At 49.8% G+C, this 23,315-nt stretch overlaps 1 protein-coding gene across 1 annotated transcript; it reads right to left on the reverse strand.

Annotated features, from left to right (window-relative positions):
• Nucleotides 1-1,508: 1,508 nt before the first annotated feature.
• Nucleotides 1,509-3,655, reverse strand: LOC121157238 (cystatin-9-like). The gene is made up of 2 exons (XM_040981272.1): nt 3,348-3,655; nt 1,509-1,700 (listed from the first exon to the last, which is right to left on the reverse strand). The coding sequence occupies exons 1-2, from the start codon at nt 3,582-3,584 to the stop codon at nt 1,509-1,511; spliced, it is 429 nt and encodes a 142-aa protein (XP_040837206.1). The 5' UTR covers nt 3,585-3,655.
• Nucleotides 3,656-23,315: the final 19,660 nt, after the last annotated feature.

The following is a 23,315-nucleotide window of genomic DNA, read 5'->3' on the forward strand; positions in this document are numbered from 1 at the left end:
TGTGGCCACTGTGGACAAACACCAACACCACAGGTAGCAGAGTGTACACCTGCCCATGGAGGTCGAGGCAGGGGCCCTCCAGCATCTACAGAAAGCCTATGTTCAGCCAAGGACTGAGCAGTGAGCTACCCCGGTGACACTCAAGCATGCCTGGACCCTGTGTCCCTTAGGAGGTGAGGAGGCGCAGGCCACTCTCCAGAGCAGGGACACCCTGAAGGGACCCTGCATTGGGGTACCCACGGACATTGCCACTCTTGGTGCCAAGCGCATCACACACGGGAAGCCTCCCCTCTCCCGCAAGTTCCTCCATCACCCACTCATGAGATGAGCACCAGGGTACAAACGAGCAGGGCGTGCCCTGGGAGGTCACGGTCACTGCCTGCAGGGCTGCGAGGGCCATGTCAGGAGCACTGAGTGAGAAGCTCAGAAGGGCCTTGGCTGTGCACCCTGAGCCCCTCAGGATGCCCGCACTGGGGAGACACCTCCCAGCCCAGCTGCCCCCAGGCCGCCCTGCTGAGAACCACCCCCTCGCAGCCCAGCCCTGCCCCAAACCTCAGCACACAGCAGCCTAGACATGCGGAAGGTTTAATAAGAGACTCCACTCTGTCCCGGCAACAATGAGCGACCCAGGGGCAGGAGGCAGGCACCCACGCAGGGATCCCCAGAAACACATAAAAGGTGGGAGCAGTGGTTCACAAAGGAGCAGCCTTGTGGGGGAGCTCCTGTGCCCTGATTGGCAGGGAGCAGTTCTGGCTGGGCCCGCACCTGGGCATCGACTAGAGAGATTTCTCCTGGCAGTCCTTCTGTATGAGTTTGTAGTTGGACAACCATGGTGTAGTGCTGATAGTGAAGAAGCATTTCATTATCTATAGGAAGAAGCACAACAGGGACTAGTGAGGTAGCTTGGGGTGGGCAGGGCTGTGGCTCAGGCTGGCACACTGCATACATCTCCATTCTGTCCTTTCTTGGGGTGGGATGTGGGAGGAGCGTGGGCCTGAAGAAGTAACCACCCAAGAAGCACAAACCCTGGCCAAGCCAGAGCTCACCTCTTGGGTCCCTTTGCCACCCCCACGGCCTTCAGGGGAGTGCACAGGCTGACTGCTATAACTTCAAATGCCCTTAGAGCCACTGGGAATTCTTCAAGGGCAGCTGGGCTGTGTTGTTAGCCTTGGCTGAGCTGTGCCTTTGTCCTCTGCTCAAACAGAGGGCCTTCTAGCCTGGCAGGGCCATGTGCTGGGAAGGCCATGTGCTACCCAAAATGGTGTTGGGCCCCATCAGGCTCCTTCTGAGGAGGGGACCCTGGCAAGCCAGTGACACCTTTGACTCTGATCAGATTCCTAGAACCATGGCTGATGTGAGAGGTCAGAGGTCAAGTGGCTCGGGAAGAGGCAGGTACAATAGTGTGAGTGGGCAGCATTGGGGAACTCCAATCATCTGGGGACTGTGTGTCAGGAGATGGGGCGGTCCCTGCTGTTGACTCAATGCCTTGGCTTCATATAAGGGCAATGCTAGGTGCTTCCCCCATCGTCACCCCCAGGGTGAGCTCCCAGTCGGGGAAGTGCTGGGAAGCTGGAACCTTGCCTTACATGTTTGAACTCTGTACCCTTCTGAAAGGGGCAATCTTCAATGTCCGCTTCTGTTTTCTTGCAGATAGTTCGGTGCATCAAAAGTTCCATAGAGAAGACAACCGGGTAGTTACCCTGTGGATGACCAAAAGCCCAAAGCATACATTCCCTTTGGCCCTTCAGGAAGTGCTGATGCCGCTGGGTTCAAGGTAGGCAGGCACCCACATGCTCTCCTGAGCTGAACTCTACAGCAACCTAACAGCTAGGACAGGCACGGCCCGTTAGAGGAGGCCAGGCCCACGCAGGCTGAGTCACAGCTTGGCACAGCCTCCACATCCCCCGACTGCACCTCGAGAGCTGGCTTTGCTCTCAGCAGCTGTCTCCACTCACGTGTACCACCTGAGGACTGGGACCAAGCGCCCTGGAGCTGCTGACTCACCTGTGGTTTGATTCTCTCTTTATGGCACAAAGCTGTAAAGGTTACTGTCACCTGCTTCCAGGAAATCATTCCTGTCCTTATTCTGAAGGCACTCAGTGGCCTCTGACTCCATTCTATTTTATTCACTCAATATCTTCCACCACTTCCCTTTCATTGGCCCAACCCACTCAACTGACTCCAGCAGAAGTTTGCACAGGGAGACTGCCGGCCAGGAGTGCCAGAGGTGACTCTGCCTTACTTACGACATTGCCTAGATCCTCTGGGTGGGACTGAGCCCTGCTATTCTTCTCTGAGCCAACTGTGAGAGCCCTTGATGTTGTTCCCTGTGGCAGGTGGAGCCCTCGTTTCTACCCCAGCCCGTGGGAAGGAACACAGCAGTCCTGCTTGAACATGGACACAGGACAGTCAGGGTTCAAGGGGTATAAGTAGGAGAGAGGGCCATGTTGGGTTCATAGAACAGAGACACTCTGTGACCCCAGGCAGATGTAGGTCCCAGGAGAGGTACTGTGCACCCAAGGCTCCCAGAACTCTATGAGGTGGGGTGGGGTTGGGCCATTTTGCTCCTGGAAACCTCAGCAAGTTCTCTGTCTGTATCTCTCGCTTTCTCTCTTCATTAGTGCCTGTGTGTCTCTCTCCTTTTTTGTTTCATTTCTTTTTCTTCTCCCAGTTTTTGTGTGACAGCTTTCTCTAGCTCTATGGTCATTTTCTTTTTCCTTACTTTGTAGCTTCATCACCTCTGTCATCCTGATTTTGAATGTATTATTCAATTAAATAGTTATGAAGATCATGAACATCAAAAAATCTATCTTGTTGGGGACAGTGCAATGGTACATTAGGCTAAATCTCTGTCTGCAGCTCCAGTGTGATCTAAGCGGCACCAGTTTGAGTCCTGGCTGCCCAGTTTCTGTCGTGGCTCCTTGCTAATGTGCTTGGGAAAGCAGCAGAGGAAAGTCCAAGTGCTCGGGCACCTGCTGCGCTTGGGAGATCCGGAAAAAAGATCCTGGCTCCTGGCTTCTGACTTGGAAAATCTCTCTCCTTTTCTCTCCGAAACTCTGCCTTTCAAATAAAAATAGAAAATAGAAATAAATTCAACAAATAAAATTGAAATAAAAATAATAATAAAGAGAAGTTGGTTTGTGAAAGAATGGATATTGACCGTCTGTAAGGAAAGCTGTCCTGCGTTGCTTTCTAACAATCTGGAGCTAAGCAACCAGCTGCTGCTTCACCCTCATGCTGTTGGCACACAGCAAATGGAGATCCCTTGTTCAGGACCCTTTTCCATCCTATCCCTCAGAGAGGGGCAGAGGCTGTTGGGGCAGGAAAAAGACAGGGAGCTCACCCACCTTCTCCCTCCAGAGTTGCAGGATGCGCTCCCTCCTGTAGAAATAGTCATCCTCCATCTCCTTATTGAAAGCTTCCTCGGCAAACCTTACCACAGACAGGTAAGGATACTGGGCATATTTATTATCTATCTCCTTTTGTTCTTCAGAACACCACGTGTGAACACTTGGCAGCTGCAATCCGAGAAGAAGGGGCAACAGGGCCCAGGGCAGAGCCCTCTTCCCAGGCCCCCGCAACATGATACAGGAGGTGCCTCTGCTCTCCCAGCCCTGGAACAGCCAGGAGCCTGCTGTGCTGGTCCTGCCCTTGCGCTTGCCTGCCGGCTGCAGGCTGCTCCTTCAGGGCCGCCTCTGCAGGCACAGCCTGTTCCGGCCCCCTCTGGTCTGGCCTCCTCCACTCAAGATGGAGCACACCATGTCTTGTTCACGTCGGAAGAACTGGAGACAGAAGGAAGGGTGGGAAGGAGCAAGTTTGGTGGGGGACTGGACATGCCCACTTCCTGCTGCTCTCCCAGAGGCTCCAGGGCTTGGAGGAGACCCCAGCCTCAGACTGGAGCCCAGGAGCTGTGGGAAGCAGGTGGTCCCTGCACCCCTCAGTTTGCACAGAGACACAAAAGGATGAGTGGAGGAGCAAGGCCTGTGGGTGCTCCCAAAGCCCCATTGCCCAAGAAGCAGCAGCCATATCCGGGGAACAAGAGGTGAACAGGGGAGGCCTGGCTCTCCTCTCCAGCAAGGTGTTTTATTGCACCTCACCCCAGTAGCGGTCTGGGAGTTGATGGGAGACAGAGTAGGGCATGACCTGTTCTAGAAAGGCAGTGCTGGAGCCAGGCACAAGCAGGAGTTCCCTGCCCAAGCCCTCAGCTCAGGAAACACAACTTCGAAGGGTAGATGTGGCCACATGTGAGTTCTGGGATGATTGGCTACTTGCAAGGAGGCTCAAGGGAGTGGAAAAAGACACTTCGGAGTCTGCTGGGTGGTCACTGGTGGGCCCTGGCAGCCCCAGGCATTGCAGCTCCACCTGCAGAAAGCCTTTTGCTCTGGGATGCAATGCAAGAGTTCCCTCACCCGAGCAGCCAACAGCACTCGGCAAGGCAGAACAAGGCCCCTGGGAAAAGGCGAGGTGGCCTTGGAGCGCGAGGATCCTCTTAAAGGCTCTTGAGAACACAGAAATGGAAGGTGCTTTGCTAGAGCTGCAAAACCATTCCGAGGGCCACTTGGTTTCATTTCTATTTCCATGAGCTTTTCGAGAACTCCTTGTGTGTGTGGATTTTGACATGTTGCCACCAAAAGAAAGTCAAGACTTTAACAAAATATTTATGCTATTGAAAAGGCAGAGGGAAAACAGGTAGGGCTGTCTCTCATCCACTGGTTCACTCTTCATTTATCCACAATGTGCAGATGCCTGTCTACGGCCAGGAGCCCACAGCTTCTCCTGGGCCTTCCAAGCATCTGGGCCATCCTCTGCTGCTTCCTCTGATGTGTTAGTAAGGTGTGCATAAAAAACGGAGCAGCCAGGACTCAAACCAGTGCCCATGCGGGATGCCAGCACTACAGGCAGAAGCTTAACATGCGGTGTTACTGCATCAGAGCCAGTAAAGTCCTCTTTCAATTCTATTTTGGCAGCACCATTTGGAAGTCCACCATTTGGAATACTTTCAGCGTGTATTGGCAGCTGCATATAAACCTCCCCCTGGAGACCGGCATTTCCCAAAGCCAGTGACCACTTGTGTGCCTAACCCCTCGTCCCACCCAGGTATGTGAACCTAGGAACTGAACAGAACCAGGAGGCTGCATTTCTCACTTCACCCAGTTCAGGGGTGCTGATGGTCCTGAGCCCCGGACACAGGTTCAGTACCCCCTGCTGGTGGCAACATAGCAGGACTCTGCTCAGAATGTCAGGCTGCAGGGGCTCTGGTCCTAGGCCTCAGGCACCAGGATGGCCCCTCGGAACAGTGGGGAGACTGCTTGCAACTGAGCATCCAGGAAACCTCCCAGGAACAGCTCTCCAGGTCTTGGCCTGCCCACCTGCAGAGTTCCCTGCCTCATCACAAGCCCTGGCCAGGGCCACCCTGCTCCTGCTCCCTTGCCCAACTTTCCTCACATCCTGGACTCCCTCACCCTGGGTGCAGGGGACACCCCCATTCTGTACTCCTCAAGGGGCCCCTTCCATCCTGCACCCCTCACCCTGGGTGCAGGGGACACCCCCATCTTGCTTTACACTCCAGGCCGACTCCGGAAACATTTGCTTTTCCAGCAGATAAGGATCTTCATGACTAGTGCTGTCTTGGGGTGGTTTGGGTAGTGGGATCCAGAGCCAGGGACAAAGTAACTGCCACCTGCTCACTTCAGCCAGGCCAGCTGCACTCCATCAACTCCCCCACTAAGCACAGCGTCTTCACCAGGCCAGCTGGAGCTCATCAACTCCCCCACTAAGCACAGCGTCTGCACCAGGCCAGCTGCAGCCCACCTGCACACCATCCACTCCCCACTGAACACAGCCTTATTGACCCATCCAAGGATGTGAGCGTGCGTTCAGCCATGTCTGTTGAATCTAGCTAGATTTCTTTCTGTAGAGGTTTTTTCTTACCCACATGACCCTGATACTATGCGATGGTCCCTTTTCACAGACTATGAGCAAATACAGAACCCTGGCTCTTCTTTTCTAGAAGAATCTGCATCAAGAGCGAGGATGGTACGAATGGATTGTTCTGCCTTGCCTGCACTTTGACGCAAGCTGTCGCGACGGATCTGACCTCCTCTTCTCCTCCTGCTGGCTCCAGCCACAAAAGCGTCCCACCTCCCACCTGCTTGTCCGGAACGAGAAGAAAGGAGTGTTTTCCCAGAGCCGACTCGTCGTCAAAGTGCTGAAATCATTTTTCAAACACGTGGAGACCTGAACCTGATAATGTTTTGGGAAACTAAAGAATGAGACAGTCATGGGCTGGTAGAAGTAAGACAGAACTTGGCACTTACACAGGAATCGATGCACCTTGCTTCACCCAGTTTTCAGGAGACTGAAACAGTCTGATTAGATACTGATTTTTCGGGGACCCTGCAAGAACCTCTGTCTTCAGGACATGAGAAGAATGGCAGCCACCGCTGAGGGGGAGTTTTGGGCTTTTACAGCTCTCCACCAAGGTGCATTTTAATTTATTTTCAAAATTTCACTTATTGGGCCCGGCAGCGTCGCCTAGCAGCTAAAGTCCTCGCCTTGAATGCACCGGGATCCCATATGGGCTCCGGTTCTAATCCCGGCAGCTCCACTTCCCATCAAGTTCTCTGCTTGTGGCCTGGGAAAGCAGTTGAGGACGGCCCCAAGCTTTGGGACCCTGCACCCGCGTTGGAGACCCGGAAGAGGCTCCTGGTTCCTGGCTTCGGATCGACGCAGCACCGGCCATTGCGTTCACTTGGGGAGTGTATCATCAGACGGAAGCTCTTCCTCTCTGTCTCGCCTCCTCTCTGTATATCTGACTTTGTAATAAAAATGAGTAAATCTTTAAAAAAAAAAAAAAAAACTTCACTTATTTCCCCCCACCCCAGTTCTAAGTCTTTGAGAGGAGTGAAGGAAGACACGAGGCTTTTTCTCTGTCTCCCTGCAAGTCCACGGCCGTGCAAGTAACCCCTGCAGTGAAACGGATTCAGGATAATATAGGGAGATGTTCGAGCCACCATCTACGTGTACAGTAGGTAGCAACTGGATATTCATAATGCTGTATAATTTTTACTTAGTGGATGAATGTACCTGCTGTCTTCAACCTTCCATCGGTTCTTCTCTATGTAACTTCCTACTGGTGATACAAGGACGCGTAGACCTGCTGCCCCCTGCTGGTACAGCTCTGCTGGTGCATGATGGTTGCTGTCAAGGACATTCACCCGAGCCCAGTCTTTCTTTCCCTCTTCCCTGGGAAATCAACCACACAAGTGCTTAATATCAACCGGCCTGAGAGGGCGGGAGGGAACTTGAAGCTGTTTTTCAAGTCAACTGTTTCACGTAGAATGCAGCGTGTTGGCACCTCATAAAAATACAGGGATGTTAACAACGGTAGCTGTGCTCTTGGTACTAATGGAAAATGTATTTTACTTTGGTCAAATAAATAACTCTGGAATGTTCAAAAAAAGAACAATGGAATATGACATCCATGCAATTTTTGTGTTCTCTGTATATATGTTAACTTCGCACAAATAAGAAAGCCTGGCTTGTTTCACTAAGTGTAATTGTTGCAGGGTGCGAGCGAGATCACACCAGACACGCCTAAGGCTTATTAAGGAGCCTTTATTAATCAAGCTTGGTGACAATGGAGCACAACAGCAAATCACAAGTCCATACGGCAATCCAATCAATCATAATCCAATGAATCGTAATTCCCAAAGGAACAAACGGTCATTATCCTTAGTCTATCCATTAAGCTGAAAAACCTATGTCCCAGCTTCCCCAACAATATAAGTTATCCTAAGAGACATGCAACGGATAACCTGGACACACTTACAAAGCTGCAGACATTCACCTTCCCCTGGCTTCTCTGCCCACATTCTACTACCGCTAGGCCCCACCTCTCCTGGAACTCCTGATGGTACAAAAACCAGAAACAACATTGTCCCATCTAAGCAGTACAGGGACCATGCTCAGGGGATTACCTGTCCTGGGTCAGCCAAGAGTCAAGGTGCCAGAGTAACAGAAGCACCTGACCAGAAAGAGAGTGAGAGCCCCTGCTTCACGGGCCTTTTAAAGGAGCTTGTGAGGGGAGTGGTTACACGACAATGCAATACGTCCCCTCTCAGTTGATAGGTGAGTCCCAGGTGGGCAGGAGCGAATACTTAAGTGTTGTGGGCTAAGGGGTTGATTAGTGCTTGTTGGGATGGACAGGAACAGGAACTGGGCTTGTAGCTAAAAATGCCTAGACTAATTGGACGTGTCTGCATCCAATATCCTGGCTAAATTAGGATGTGGGGAAAGTGGTTGAGGATGGAGTTATCATTCCATTGTTGTTAGGACCCACCTTCAGGACAGAAGATAGGGGGACACAGCCAAATTTCAATGGGTGCTGGCTATCACTGGCTGCACCCCATAACATAATCATCTCCAGTTCTACTTTGTTGTAAATGTGATTCTTTCATTCTTTCTTCTGGCTAAGTAATATTCCATCGCAGATGGGTAGTGCATTTTCTTTATTTGAGCATCAGTGAGTGCATGGGCACTGGATTGATTCCATAGCTTTGCTATCGTGAATGGAGCTACTATAAGTGTGGGAGGAGGGATTTTACTTCCTCTGCGAATGTTCCCGGAAGTAGGATAGCTGGGCCATGTGGTGCTTCTGTTTTTAGATTTCTGAGGAATTTCCATGTTGTTTTCCGTAATGGTGATGTCCGATTGCATGAGTTGTGTATTCAAGTTCCTTCCCCCACCCCCTAAAAAAACAAACTTCACTGGCCTTTTGGGAGTGGTGGTGAACAGTCATGCCAACTGGAGTGAAGCGTAAGCTTGTTGTATTTGTGTTTGCATCTTGCAGATGACTGTTGATCCTGAGCATTTATCATGTGTCTGCGCCCACTGGTATTTCATCCTTTGAAAAATGCCCCCTTTAGGCCTTTGTCTTCTTAATGGAATGTTGGTTTTGTTGCTACCAAGCTTCTTCAGACTCTCATGGACTCCGGGTATCTGTCCTTCATCAGGTGCATATTTCGCAAATATTTTCTCCCATTCTGTCAGTTGTCTCTTCCCTTTCAAATTACTGTGCAGAGGTGCCTAGGCTTGATGTAATCCCGCTGGTCTACCCTTGCTTTGGTTGGCTGTGCTTCCAGAGTCTCACAGTCAACACATCTTCATATAAGCAAACCACAGAGGGACACCAGGCAGGGGGTGGGTCAAACCACAGAGGGACACCGGACAGGGGTGGGGCAAACCACGGAGGGACACCGGGCAGGGGTGGGGCAAACCACGGAGGGACACCGGGCAGGGGTGGGGCAAACCACGGAGGGACACCAGGCAGGGGTGGGGCAAACCACGGAGGGACACCGGGCAGGGAGTGGGACAAACCACGGAGGGACACCGGGCAGGGGGTAGGGCAATCTTTTGAGTTGGAAAAACTTGTTCTCCAATCTCCTTTTCCCTCTGAACAGTGTTAACCCGGCACCTGCCTTGGCTTTATGTGAGCTTCTATTTGCACAACGTAAACTCACAGTCATCGCCAAGGCAGTTGTGATGAAATGAGAGATTCAAAGCCAAACAACGTTGTGCCACCCCCTTTCCCTGGCTGCGTCTACACTGTCACGGGACCTGGCAAGCCATGGTACTAGAGTTTGGGTCTGATTTGGCCCCTAAACTCACACTGGACTTTAAACCCAGCTGGTGATAGCAAGAGGCATTTAACCTGGCCAGAGTGTGTAGGAGGCACAGTCTGGTTGGAGGCCCTTAGATTATCGGGAGGGGGACATAAGCCAATGCCCCGTGAGACACAGAAGGTCCAGCACAACCATAGATAACTTTGTGGTACTTATGCCCCCTGGTGGTTATGGGAAACATGTCCTCAGGCTTCGTGCTTGTGTGGCCATCCTCACTTTGAGCAAGTGGCAGATGCCCCAGGAGATGCATCAAAATACCAGTGGGATGAGCGCTGTGCAGGGGGAGGGATCTCCAAGGGCATTAGTTGATTTTTCATTACTATAGCACACTCCCTGGGACAACTTACTCATAAAGAGAAAGTTGGGTTAGCTCTCAGTGGTAAAGGTTGAGAATTCAGATGGCACAACACAGGCGTAAGGCTCTGGCCGGCACTTTTGGTGGATGGCAAAATGTGTACAGAGGAAGGACTGGACATGAGCCAGGAAGTGAAGAGAACAAGGGGTTGGGTCCAAACTCAGGCTTTCACACAGCTCTCTTCCCAGAACTGGTGCTGTAAGAGCCTCCCGCCCGGTCCCAGCTGCTGACACTATAGGAGTATCACTAAATGACAATGTTGGGGTTTAAAGTCTTGCATGAATTTAGGAGCTAAACTGTGTTCAAACCATGGCAACGTGTCTGGTAGAGGGTGGGCACAGCCATGGAAATGGGATGGCACATTGCTGTCTGGCTTTAATTTTAGACTTCCGGTCCAGTTCAGACTAAGACCAGAGCTCAAGAAAACTCACTCCTTGGGATATGCCAGGTTGAAGCAGCTACCTGTGGTACTGCCATTCTATTTTTTTTAAAAGATTTATTTATTTATTTATTTATTTATTTTGGAAAGTCAGATATACAGAGAGGAGGAGAGACAGAGAGGAAGATCTTCCATCCGATGATTCTCTCCCCAAGGCGCCGCAACGGCCAATGCTATGCCGATCCGAAGCCAGGATCCAGGAACTTCTTCCAGGTATCCTACATGGGTGCAGAGTCCCAAAGCTTTGGGCCGTCCTCAACTGCTTTCCCAGGCCACAAGCAGGGAGCTGGATGGGAAGTGGAGCTGCCGGGATTAGAACTGGCACCCATATGGGATCCCGGTGTGTTCAAGGCGAGGACTTTAGCAGCTAGGCCACGCCGCCGGGCCCGGTACCGCCATTCTAAATAGGCAAAGAGCTGTGTCCAGCTGCTCCATTTCCTGCTAACGCCCCTGGGAGAGCAGCAGTACATGGACCAAGTGTTTGGGTCCCACACCCACATGCTCTGGTCCAGACTTGGTGACTGCGAACATCTGGGGAGTGAACCTGCAGATGGAGGATATCTCTTTATATATACCCCTCTCCTTTTACAACTCCATCTTTCAAATAAATCAACGTGTCTTTAAAAAAAAATCATTCTGGGTAATGAAATAATTCTCAGACAGTCAGACATTTTTCCCTCGTGCTTCAAACACAAAGTGCTGGGGATCCTGGGTTCAACGCTGTAATGTTCTGGCCTTGCAGCAGTGCCACTTGGCAAGCCGTAGCCTTCCTGTGCAACCCCCATCCCCACCATGGCCCCATCTCTTCTTTTGTGACTTGGTTTTGTTCATGTCTAAAAGAGGGATTTTGTGCGGCAATCTTGGAACCGTTGGCAGTAAGATACCCACCGTCCCTCTGTCCCTTTTCTGAAGTCTAAACAGCCTCTGGGTCCTTCTCTTTCTCTGCTGGGGGCATATTCTTTCTCCAGTAAAATCCGACAGGAGTACAGATGGCAGCACTGGCCGAGAGCCGCAGAGCCCTGCGTTCCCACCACTCGGCCTGCTGCCGCAATGGCGCTTTGTCCCTGTCGGCCCTTTCTGCAGTGGGCGTGCGGGGGTGGTCAGCCTGAGACCACTTAGACACATGGCGCGCTGTTCTCAGTGCTTTGGGCCCATGCTTCCCGCTGCTTTCCAAGTGTTCTCTTCAGCCTTGGCCAGCTTGGCAAGCATCTCCCCTTGGCCTTTGCTAAGTCGTCCAGGACACACAAGGGCTGCTTTCTCCTCGAAATGATTTCATTCTCAGTCCTTTCTGGATCCCCCGCAGTGGTTTCCGTCAGCTCAGCCAAAGTTCCACTTCCTCAGCTGGCATTATTTAGACATCAACCACAAATGTCCAGCACTGGCACGGAATTTGGACACAGCTGACAGTAAGCCAGTGGCAGCAAGAATACTCCCTTTGGGGGTGTAAAGCACTGGTTGGCTCTGTTTTTCCATTTTCTTTACTTTTCCATGCACATTGGCGAGACTTGGCTGCGTTCACCTCTTCCTTGGGTCTCGTTGTGATCCATGGGAATTCAGGCTAAGGAATCAGATGCGGACTATATTTCCCCAGTGCCCACCTTCAGTGGCACCAATGAAAATATGACCTGTAATAGTTAAAATTAAACAACTAAAATCTAAACGTCAAAAATATAAACAATGCAAGTAAACCTTTCTCCACTTATTTGTAGTTTTGTTTTGTGTGATTTTTCATTACCTACAGGCAAACATGATCTGAAAATAGTCATGTTTGTCTTCATTCTTTTGTAGAAGATTTATTTTTATTTGAAAGGCAGAGTTACTGAGAGACAGAGAGAGGTTTTCCATCTGCTGGTTCACTCCCCAAATGACTGCAATGGTCAGAGCTGAGCTGACTCAAATGCATGGGCCAGGAGCTTCTTCTGGATCTCCCACGTGAGTGCAGGGGCCCAAAGACTTGAGCCATCCTCCATAGCTTTCCAGTCCATAGACCGGAAGCTGGATCGGAAGTGGAGCAGCTGAGTCTCGAACTGACACCCATGTGGGATCCAGGAGCGAGGGGACTTCTTCCTTAGGCGGTGCTCCACCAGGCACCCCTGTGAGACTGGTAGGTGGCAGGAAAGTAAAGCTCCCAGGCAGCCCTGTGTGTGCCACATCTGTCCCTCAGCATCTCTGCTTTAAGTATTCTACGATAACTAGTCAGTGTTGCGGGAGTTAGAGGCTGGAGTCCTCATGGCTGAATGCTTTAGGAGGTAGTATCCGCTTTGGGGGCTCCCCAGACTGCGCCCCATACCTGCATGCTCGGGCTCTGTCTCACACATTTCCTTGTCTCGTTGAGGTTGCAAAATGCTCAGTGTAACATTTTCTCATGCTGACATGTGCGTACACACACACACACACACACACACACACACACACACACACACACCTGTATATACACACATACAAACAAGAAGATTCGTGAGCTGGGCTCTGATCTACCTCGAAGCCCTTTCACAATCCTGTCTTTTAGTGTCCACCTGGGCTCTGGAAGGGACTGACCTAGGCTGTTGACTCCAAGCCTCCCTATGCCCCAAGACTCAAGTTCAAATCCTCCAGCTTCCAATTGTCAGCTACTTCCGGCACCCTTTGCTTATCTTCCCTTGCCATTGTCAGCAGTTCTCAACTCTACACATCCAACCACCTTGGCAGTTTACAAAACAAGGATTCTAGGGGCAGCACAATGGCTCGACAGGTTAATCCTCCTCCCGCAACACTGGCATCCCACGTGGGTGCCGGTTTGAGTCTCGGCTGCTCCATTTCTGATCCTGCTCCCTGGTTATGCACTTGGAAAAGCAGCAGAGGATGGATCAAGTTCTTGGGCCTTGGCATTCATGTGGGAGACCCAGAAGAAACTCCAGGCTTTGGGATATCTTTGCTCTGCTCTGGCAATTGTTGCCATTTGGAGAGTGAGCCAGTGGATGGAAGATCTCTCTCTCCCCCTCCCCTCTCTCCCCCACCACTCTCCTTCTCTTTACTGCTCTCTGTAAATCTCTTTCAAATAAAAATAAAATTAAAAAACAAGAATTCTGATGCCTTACCCAATAAACTCAGAACTTTCAGTAGCAGGTTCTGGGAACTTGGATTCTTAAACCAAAAAGGATTTTTTTTTAAGTCCCCATTCAAATTTCTTTTTCCTTCATGTTGCTTTTTTTTTTAAACTTTCTTTTCTTTTCTTTTCTTTTTTTTTACACCTGCCACATCCTTTCAACACTTGCAGGTATGAACTGTTTCCAGAAACAATTTCCTGTGGGACAAGATCATCACCCGGCCGGTTGCACTGGGCAGTTTTGCAACATGTACTTCTTATGCATGGCAGGTTCTGCTCATTTGCTGCTGGGTCACACTGAGCCGCAGTCCTAAGGGGTCCCAGTGAAGGCCAGGACTACCCTTGACCTTCTAGAGACACTCAGTTCTCATAAGCAACCACAACCTGGGAGCTTGCTGTGTGGACGGGTGTGAGTGTGTGCACCTGTGTGCGTGTGACTGCATTGTGTGAGGTGTGAACGCATGCGTAACTGTGTGTGTGCACGTGTTTAATAAGTGGCTAAATCCTGCTGTGGGCCGCGAGTCGAGCAGGGAAGCCCCGAGATCCTCCATCCACCCACGTGCTGTTGCCCTGTTCTGGGGTGTGCATTCCTGAATCAAAAGATCACCCTGCAGACCATCCATCTGGTGATTTCCACAGGCCAACCTGCAGGTGGCGCCCTGCCCAACCGCAAAGAATCGCAGGGGGATTCATTACAAATCCAGGTCTCCAAGGATACCATTAGCACTGTCCCAGAGATGACAGAGTTTTGTTTTTTTTTTTAAAGATTTATTTTTATTATTTTTTTTATTGGAAAGGTGGATATACAGAGAGGAGATGGGCCGTCCTCGACTGCACAGGCAGGGAGCTGGAAGGGAAGCGGGGCTGCCGGGATTAGAACCGGCGCCCATATGGGATCCCGGGCGTGCAAGGCGAGGACTCAACCACTTGCGCCACCGCACCGGGCCCGAGATGACAGAGTTTGGAAGGCACTCCTTAGCCATGGTCCCTTCGAACCAAAGTAACACAAACCCAATAGGTCCGCAAGCCCGATGAGAAGTCTTCAGGGTTTCATCAAGCAGTTTTGCTAATTTTTGCATGGCACTAGATGGCTTTATGTTTGTGCAACAAAGAACATCAGTAACTGCAAAGATTATGTGCTGTGTGAAGACAGAGAGTCTACCGTCTAGTGTCCCAGAAAGGGGCTAGATCAGGGCAGAGAGTGCCAACTCTTTCAAGGAAGCCACCCACCAGCACAATCTTGAACCCTTGGCAGTAGGGGTGTAGCTCAAGTGACCCACGTGGGATCTGTTCCGTGGTCAGGAGTGACCCACAGCACCTCAGGTTATATGGAACAGCCGTCGAGCGCAGGAGCCAATCACAGCTCCACCCTCGCCATCACCTTCTCCTCCCGTTGTGTGGCACATGTAAGACACAAGTCCTGCCCCCTGAGAGGGACTCCAGAAACTCAACAGCCTTCACTCTTAGTTGGGGAATTGCACCCAAATATTATAACATGTTTTTAGGAAGTGTTTCAGAACTGAAAAGCTATGCACAAGACTACAGTCCAAGAACACATGTGCTAGGCCTGGTGTCATGGTACAGTGCAATAAGTTGCCATTTGCTACGCCAGTATCCCACTTGGGCACCAGTTCGTGAGTATCAGCTATTCTACTTTCTGTCCAGCTCCCTGCTAATGTACCTGGAAAAGCAGCGCAAGATGGGCCACGTGCGTGGGCCCCTGCCAGCTGCATGAGAGACCTGGATGAAGCTTAGATTCCTGCTTTGGTGTAACTCAGACTCAGCTGTTATTGCTGCTTGGTGAACGAGCCAGCAGTTGGAAGATGATTGCGCTCTCCGTCTGAAACTGTGCCCTTCAAATGAAGTATCAAGCCTTTAAAAAGGGGAAAGGGAAGAAGAGTGGAGGGGAGGGAAGGGAGGAGGAAAAGAAAAAAGACCACATGTTTTGCAGTTTTTCCCTGGCACATAATCCTCTCTAGAATCCTCCTATGTTTACCAAGCGTGATCATGGGAGACTGATTTGTTTGTAAAGAAAGGTCCATTTCCCAGCGACGCGCTGAAGTGTGGCCAGGAGAGCTACCCAGGCTCTTGAGAACTTATTTTGATAGAAGAATTAAACAGGAAGCTGATTGGACCTTAAAAACAAAACAAAACAAAATCACAAGGCTAGGAAGCAAACTAAAGAAGCCAAAATTCCAGGCAGAATGCCAATCGAAGCCAGCTACTTCCAAGAGTGTCCTGTTAGGAAAACAATAGATTTTAGTGAACTTATGTAAATCATTGTATTGCCGTAAAAATGAACTTACAACGTCTGGAGGAAAAATGCGTGCTTCAATTTCTGTTTAGGAAAGAGCGTGTTTTACCAAATCGCTGTAAATTACAGACAGCTGAAAAGGAAACTTAGTTTCAAGTCTGGAAAACAAAACCTACAATGAATCAGCTGTTTCCACCACAGCTATAAAAACCCATCTTTCCCCTTGTTCATTCAATCTTACAAAATTATTTTTTTTAAGAATCATTTTATTTTATTTACTTAGAGAGAGAGAGAGAGACTTTCCATTTGTTTCTACCAGGCTGGACTGGGCTAGGCAGAAGCCAGAGCCAGGACCCCATCCTGGTTTCCCACATGGATAGCAGAATTCCAAGTACTGTTGCCATCTTCTGCTGCCTTCCCAGGCCCATTAGGAAGGAACTGGATGGTGGACTCAAACCCAGGCTCATATGCAATGCGTGTATCAATGGTTTAAGAAAATTCTTGCTCTCTGTCACAGGAGATAAAAGACTTGCTTAGCATCAGCGTATTGCATATGTCAGCACTCAATGTTAGCCAGCCTGGTAACCACATGCATTGCTTTTGGAGGATTCATCCTCCACAAACCTTTCAGAACCCTTACTCCTCTCCCTCTGTGTCCTTTCCATCTCACATTAGGATGACCACAGTTTAACACAAACCCATTCTCCCGTTCCCTAAACAGAAACACACCCTCATGTTTCATGACCTCTTTCATGACCGATGTCTTCCTGTTTTCACATAGAATTGCTTCCCTTCCTAAGTTTAGTGTTGGTTAGAATTATGAGCTAGAATTAAAAGGAAGTGTGCAGCTTTTTCACTTTCTTTGAAAGGCCAAAAGACAGAGAAAGGATCAGTAAAGCAGAGATCTGCCACCCAATGGCTCAACCCCGAGGTGTCTTGGCCCATCTGGTGGGGCCAGGCCAAGGCCAGGAGCCTGAAACTCAAATCAGGTCTCCCTTGTGAGTGACAGGGATGCCCTGACTTGGGCCATCACCCTCCATCTGTCAGCAGAGACCAGTGACTGCAAGTAGGAGGAGGCTCCAAGCATGGCACCCTGCTATGGGACGCGGGCACATCAAGCAGCATAGCAACCTCTGAGCCAAAAATCCACCATGGAATTTTAATCCTTGATGAAGCATCATTTTTAAAACTCTTTTATTTGAAGAAAGAGATCTATTGTTTTTGAAGAAGTGTTCTGTAGACTAATATGTCTCTGTAATTTCTCAAATTCGATTTTCTCAAAGTCTATTTTTCATGTTTCTTAACAGACCTAAATATATTGACTTCTTTCATGCCATGCAAGAAGCTTAAGTTGTAGCCTTGAAAGAGATAAAAAAAAAAAAAGAAAGAAAGAAAGAAAGATCTTCCATCTGTTGGCTCACTCCTCCGAGGCTGCAATGGCCAGAGCCGAGCCAGTCCAACGCTGGGAGCCAGGAGCTTCTCCCAGATCTCCCATGTGGATGCAGGGGCCCAAGGCCTTGGATCGTCCTCCACTGCTTTCCCAGGCACGTTATCAAGGAGCAGCTGGGATTCCAACTGGTGTCCATACAGGATGCAGGCACTGCAAGCGGAGAATGAGCATATTGCAACACTGTGCAAGCCTGAGACTTATTCTACATAACTGATATTTTAGTGTGCTGAGCTTATTTAGAAATGAGCCAGATGTCTCCTAAGTACCCTTTATTTGATGTGACATAGCATTGCTATGTAAATATCTTAACTTCTGTCCCAAGTCCTTGCCCTTGCCAAATTAGGAACTCAAAGCCCAGTGCACAGACAGTGCAATAATGAGTGTACGTTGGTGGGTGGATGCGGGTCACACCAGCAAGAGGGAGGAGGCCAGAGAAGAATCCTAAAGAGAGATACAAAAGCTAGAAGGGATGAAAGGCTGCTGCCGTGAAGGGACGGGGCTGGTGCCCTAACTGGACAGTGGAGCTCAGTGTGTGGGAGACTTTGGGATTTCCTGGCACCTCCCCACAGTCTCGCTTCTGCATGGCCGCACGACACCCTCATCCTCCCGCTCCCAGATGAGACACATCTGCCTTGTGGGAAAGCAGGCATGCTGGAATGCCAGTGTAGGACTGTAGAAACCGTGAGAAAATCCAACTCCACCATTGCAAACGAATCTTCCTGCCTAATTCTCTCTTAGCAGCCACCTGTTTTTTTCAAAGTTTCAAAATAGGCAGCTGAAATGCCAGAAAATTGCACTTTGGCAACCCAATAGTTGAAAGGCAGTTTTTTTTAACTTTGCTTTTTTTTAATTAGATTACAGAGCAAAGAATGTACGTGCATGCCTGCTTGGCCCAGGTATTTAACCATTGCATAAAGTTTTGACCTTTCTTTTCCTCTTCCGAGTGGAGCAATAGTCTAGTTTCTAGTTGTGCAAGGTTTTCACTTGCTCTTCTGCAAAAAAAAAAAAAAAAAAAAAAAAACCCTTTGCAAAGAGGCCAATGGGGTATGGGTTTGGCAGAAAGTCTTTGCAAGGAGGTTAATGGTGTGTGGGTTTGGCAAACAGCCTTTGCAAGGGGGCTAACGGGGTATGGGTTTGGCATAGCTGTGTGGATGCCTTTGGGACATCCACACTCGACATCTCACGTTAGAGAGCCAGGTCCAAGCGTCTGCTCCCACCCTGAGGATGTTGTTGGGGATGGGACTGACAGAATGTGCTGTGGCCATTGAAATCCCTGGCTGTGCTCAGACATACCCCAGCTAGACCCAGCCTAGGTTTCTGTCTTCGCCTCTGCAGCAATACAGGCAAAGGTGGGCAGACGAGCAGCATTAATTGAGAGGGCAAGCAATAGCACACACTCAGGTACAGGTACCCATGATTCCAAGTGAGAGAACTGCCCCCTATCCAGGCTATGGTTATTTTTCTCATATAACTTGAAGGGTGGGGCTGCTGTGTGCATTGGGATCTCCAAGGAGGCACTTGGTGTCTCAGGACAAGTGAAGCTTAACCGCCTGGTGGAGCATGGCTAGAATCTGCATGGAAGGTGATAGGATTGGGTGGTGCACATGGTTGGGATACTGGTCAGCTTTAGCTCCTGCATTTCACGGACTCCTTCCCTGCCCACCCAACCAACCTTGAAACTAACAGTTTGCAACATCTTGGTCATGAGCTGTCTCCTGCCAGGTAGCCACCACGGATGACCCCGGGGTCAGAGACCTCTTGGAAAGATATGAAGTACTGTGCTGGTGGCCTTGCTTTTACTGTAAATGCCTTGCCTAATTAGACATATGACAGAGAAATAAAACCCTCCTGGGTGGAAAAGCTACTTTGAGTAATTCTACCATGGATGAGCAAACTGTGGCATGCAAGAGGGAATTACCAGCCACTAAACCTAACACTGATCTGGCTGCAGTCTCTGGCATTGAAATCAGAGGATCTTGAACTTTTCGTTGTCATAATGAAACTCATTTCTTGAGCAGAGACTATTTCTACACGCACTGTAGTCTGCTATGGATCAGACACAGTGATATATCTTATCAATGAGACAATAAAAAAATGATCTCCCACAGAAGCCATTGCTACAGAAATTGCCATCTCTTTCAACTTTATCTCCATTTCTCTGTGATGGGATGCAGCTGGGTGATAGCACCCCATAGCAGTAGGCAGACAGCTTTGCTGAGTTAACTGATGCTCTCTTCCTGCCTCCTCCTGGGCACCACGGAAATTAACTGAATGTTTTGTACTTCAAAGGGAAACTGTTGTTTATACTGCACACCACTTCAGTAATTGGATCCATATTTTGCACAAATGTGAGCTTTAAAACCCCTGTCTTCAGCCACACGGTGCAGTAGCTCCTAGAGTGTAGCTGGAGCTACTGTCACCAAGCTTGGCCAACATCTTACACGATGTCTGGCATTAGTTCTCCAACTCTCTCAAACGGTCTCCCTCTCTAGCTTTTTATCTTTCTGATCTCTCTCCCCCCTCCAACAAAAAGTTAAAGAAGAAACAAAATTTAAGCATGGCAAATATTATTTTTAAAAACAACTGGTAAATATTTTGTTCACATGCAAGGTCAAAGTGTGTGTCGGGGTGAAATATTGTTGAGTGAGTGCATTCAATGGTCACCAGCTGGGTTAGATTGATCCTCCTTCCCTAAGGAGAAACCAAGCGGTGGGAACTGGGCCCTAATGGAATCAACTTCCAAGACGTTAAACCGTGACTATAACTATGGAATTGGTCATCTCGGCTTTAACCTGCTCATTGCAGTTTCTGTAGCGTTGTTCACCTACTTGCCAACATAAAGACCATCAGGATGTGGAGTTTTTTCCTTTAAAAGCTCACTGCCCCAACAGCTCAGGGCTGTCTCCTTTAGCCCTGATCTGAGTGGGAGCAGTCACTAGCTGGCTAAAAAAAAAGACTCCCCAAATCCTAAACTGGCTTCGGTGATCTTTTATAAGCTGTGCTCTGTAACAAGTGCACACTCTCAAATCCCTCTTGAATCAGGTTTGTAACCACACTTCTGGTGTGAGTAGCTGCCTCCTGTCGCCCGGGCTCTGCCTTCTGAGATGTTGCCTGTGACACTGGCTCTGGGATTCTCTGTGCACATCGCTATCTCTATGAGCGCTTGGTGTCTCAGATGACCTTGACCACCAAGGTTCCGGTCCTGTGGCCTCCTGTTGGGCTCTCCCAAGCAGAGAAGTGTCTGTACAGGCTAGGGGCTGCAGGAAGGAACATTCTGAAAAGGAGGTCCCCTGGGGGGCACTGTAGATGCTCCCCTGGCAGTGTGTTTTGCATTCACAGATGGGCAGTTCTGTTGCCCTCACAGCCTGCCAAGTGCAGTTTTCAGGAAAGAGAAAGCAGTGAGACTGCCTTACTTTTGTTCCTGTGTTTATTCTTTCTTCGGTCACAGAATCCCTAAGCCACGATGTGGCCACTGAGGCTGGGATGCGACCCCTTGGGGAACAGAGGGCCCTATGCTGCTCTTCTCCTGGGGAGAACTTGCTCTCTGCAGAGATGTCACTGGAGAGCCAAGGACAGGTGGCCATGGAAGGGGCTGGGATTCGAACAATGCTCTTCCGGTGACTCAGACTTTCTTGGGAAATGAGCAGGAACAGGAGCGTGCTGGAAAACAAGCTTCATGGAAGCTAAAGCCTTTTTTCAACTGTTTAAATTTTTTATTTGATTTTATGTTTGATGCCCAAAACAAACATTTGTATGATTTTTGCATCATTTCCCCACGTAGCCAGGCCTCAGATCAGCAGAGGCTGAGTTTACCTGCCGCACCAGAATGCTAACCTCATTGAGTCAACATTATTAAGAAGATATTTGACATGAACATTATTGAGAAGAGCTTTGCCTAGTGTTACAAAAGGCAGGATATTGTCTGGAGTCTAGCAAGAAAATGAGCCAAGATATGCCAGACAGAAACAGACAATATTTAACAAAGGTCTTAATTCACAAAAGTGTTGGGAGGTCAAACATGGTGAGGTGATCAAGAAATTAGTCACAGTAAGAAGTCACAGTCTTTCTTAGGAAAATAGCAAGAGTCAGAACCCAGCATTGGAAACGCCTACAAGAAGCACCCAGTCAGAAGAGAGAAACTGTAGAGCAAATTTCCCTTTGCTATCCCATCTTTCAGTTCCTTGGTCTCTTCAAAGTCTTGTATTGGTTCAGCCGTGGGGTTGGGACGAAAGGAGCCCCCTGCAGTGTGGCAGCTATGGGAGGTGCCCAAGCCAGGCTGGACCCAATGCTGGGGACTCAGGCCGTGGTCATTGCCACCACATGGTGACCAAGTTGTAGGCTTTGGGCAGCCAGTGCGTCCATTGGGCGCCAGGCTCTGCCTCCTGGCCGCCTGGCAGTGAGCTCTGAAGTTTTTAGGGTATGTAATTGCTGCGTAGGGACATCCATAGATAAGGCCACTGTGAGTATAGATGAGGGATAAATTCTGGGTGACTCCCAGCAAGATGGTCACAGAACTTTCCGGCAAGCGTGGGGACTGAGATCTGGTGGTTTGGAGCGGACAGCCCATAAGATCTATTAGGGCCAGACTGATTGACCAGCCCAAATGAGAAACCTGAGATGGACTATGTAGAGCATCACTGACTACCACATACCAGTTCACACAAACACTATGGCTGTGGGCCTATCTATCAGTGCTAGGTCCAGTACCTGACTGATTGGTGGAACAAGGGTATGGGCCACACCTGACAAGGTCAAGACACTAACCAGCACACGAGAGAACCAGGTCCAGGGTTAGATTCTGTGGGGAAGTGAGGGCTGAACCCTATAGAAATACAAGTCCCCCTGGTTAGCTCACAAGCTGCAGTGGTGATGGACTGACTAGGTATGACCATGGAACCGGCCATCATTTACAGGTAAAGGAATCAACAACAGTGTGGCTGGTCAAGGCAGCAGCACCCGAATGTGCATCATAAAACAGGATGTAGGGTGGGCCAAGTACAACTGGAAGGGGGCAGACTGAGCAGGACAGAGAAAACCTGAACTCACAAGCAAGAACAGAAATCAGGATGGAGCACAGGTCATGCCAAGCTAGGCTCTTACACCTACTGGTCTACATGAGCCACAGATACTAGGCCACAGCATGGAAGGCAAAGGCTGAGACAAGTCAGGGGCTTAACCAACTGGATCAGACCAAACACTGGCATGTGCGTAATCTAGGGCTGGGAATAGGTCCAGTTGGGAAGCTGTGAGAGTACACCCTTGCTGGGTTGGGGTTCCCACAGGGTAGAGCAGGGGCTGGAGTGGGGATGAATTCTGCTCTGGATATGGCTCAATCTCCCTTGGCACAAGCGTGAATGGAAGCTGGGTGCACCTAACCAGTCTAGACTCCAGCACCATCTGGTGCTCTGGAGAACCTAGATAGATGTAGGACAGACTAGGCTAGGTCTCTGCCCCTACTGAGCTATGTGTGAGCAGAGTCTGGGTGTGGACGAGCCTTGGCTGGGCTAAAACATCCAACAGTAAGAACCAGAATAGGTTGAAGGCCAGTCAGGAAAGGCCACTGTTCCTGCTAGGACAGGAGGTGGACTAAGTAGGACTAGTCCATGGACCTACCGGTATGCGCAAGATCTGACACAGGGAGAGGTTCTGATGGAGGAGCTTGGCAAACTCCTCTGTCGGTACACAGTCCCTGCAGGTGAGTGCAAGAGCCATGATAGGGAGCAGCCCAGACCAGGCCAGGGAAAGGTACCCACTGGCATACATTTGGCATAGGTTGGAGGTGGACCAGGATGAACCAGTTCACATTACCCACTGGTGAATCCAAGCACCAGAATAGAGTGTGGGTTAGGCCAGGATTGGTTGCAATACATACTAGTACACATTATAGCTGGGACTTGGTACCTGCTGGGTTGGGCTAGGCTGTAACCCCTACCAGTGTCAGCTGGAATTGGGGGTGGGCCAGGCTCAGCTATGCTACATCACCCACTGGCAAATGCCGAGGTGATGGGGGCCATGCCAGACTGGCTGCAGTGCCCATCCAGCACATGAG

Source organism: Ochotona curzoniae, unplaced genomic scaffold, assembly GCF_017591425.1.
Source record: "Ochotona curzoniae isolate NIBS_2020 unplaced genomic scaffold, NIBS_Ocur_1.0 contig_3520, whole genome shotgun sequence".
In the NCBI taxonomy this organism is placed as follows: Eukaryota; Metazoa; Chordata; class Mammalia; order Lagomorpha; family Ochotonidae; genus Ochotona; species Ochotona curzoniae.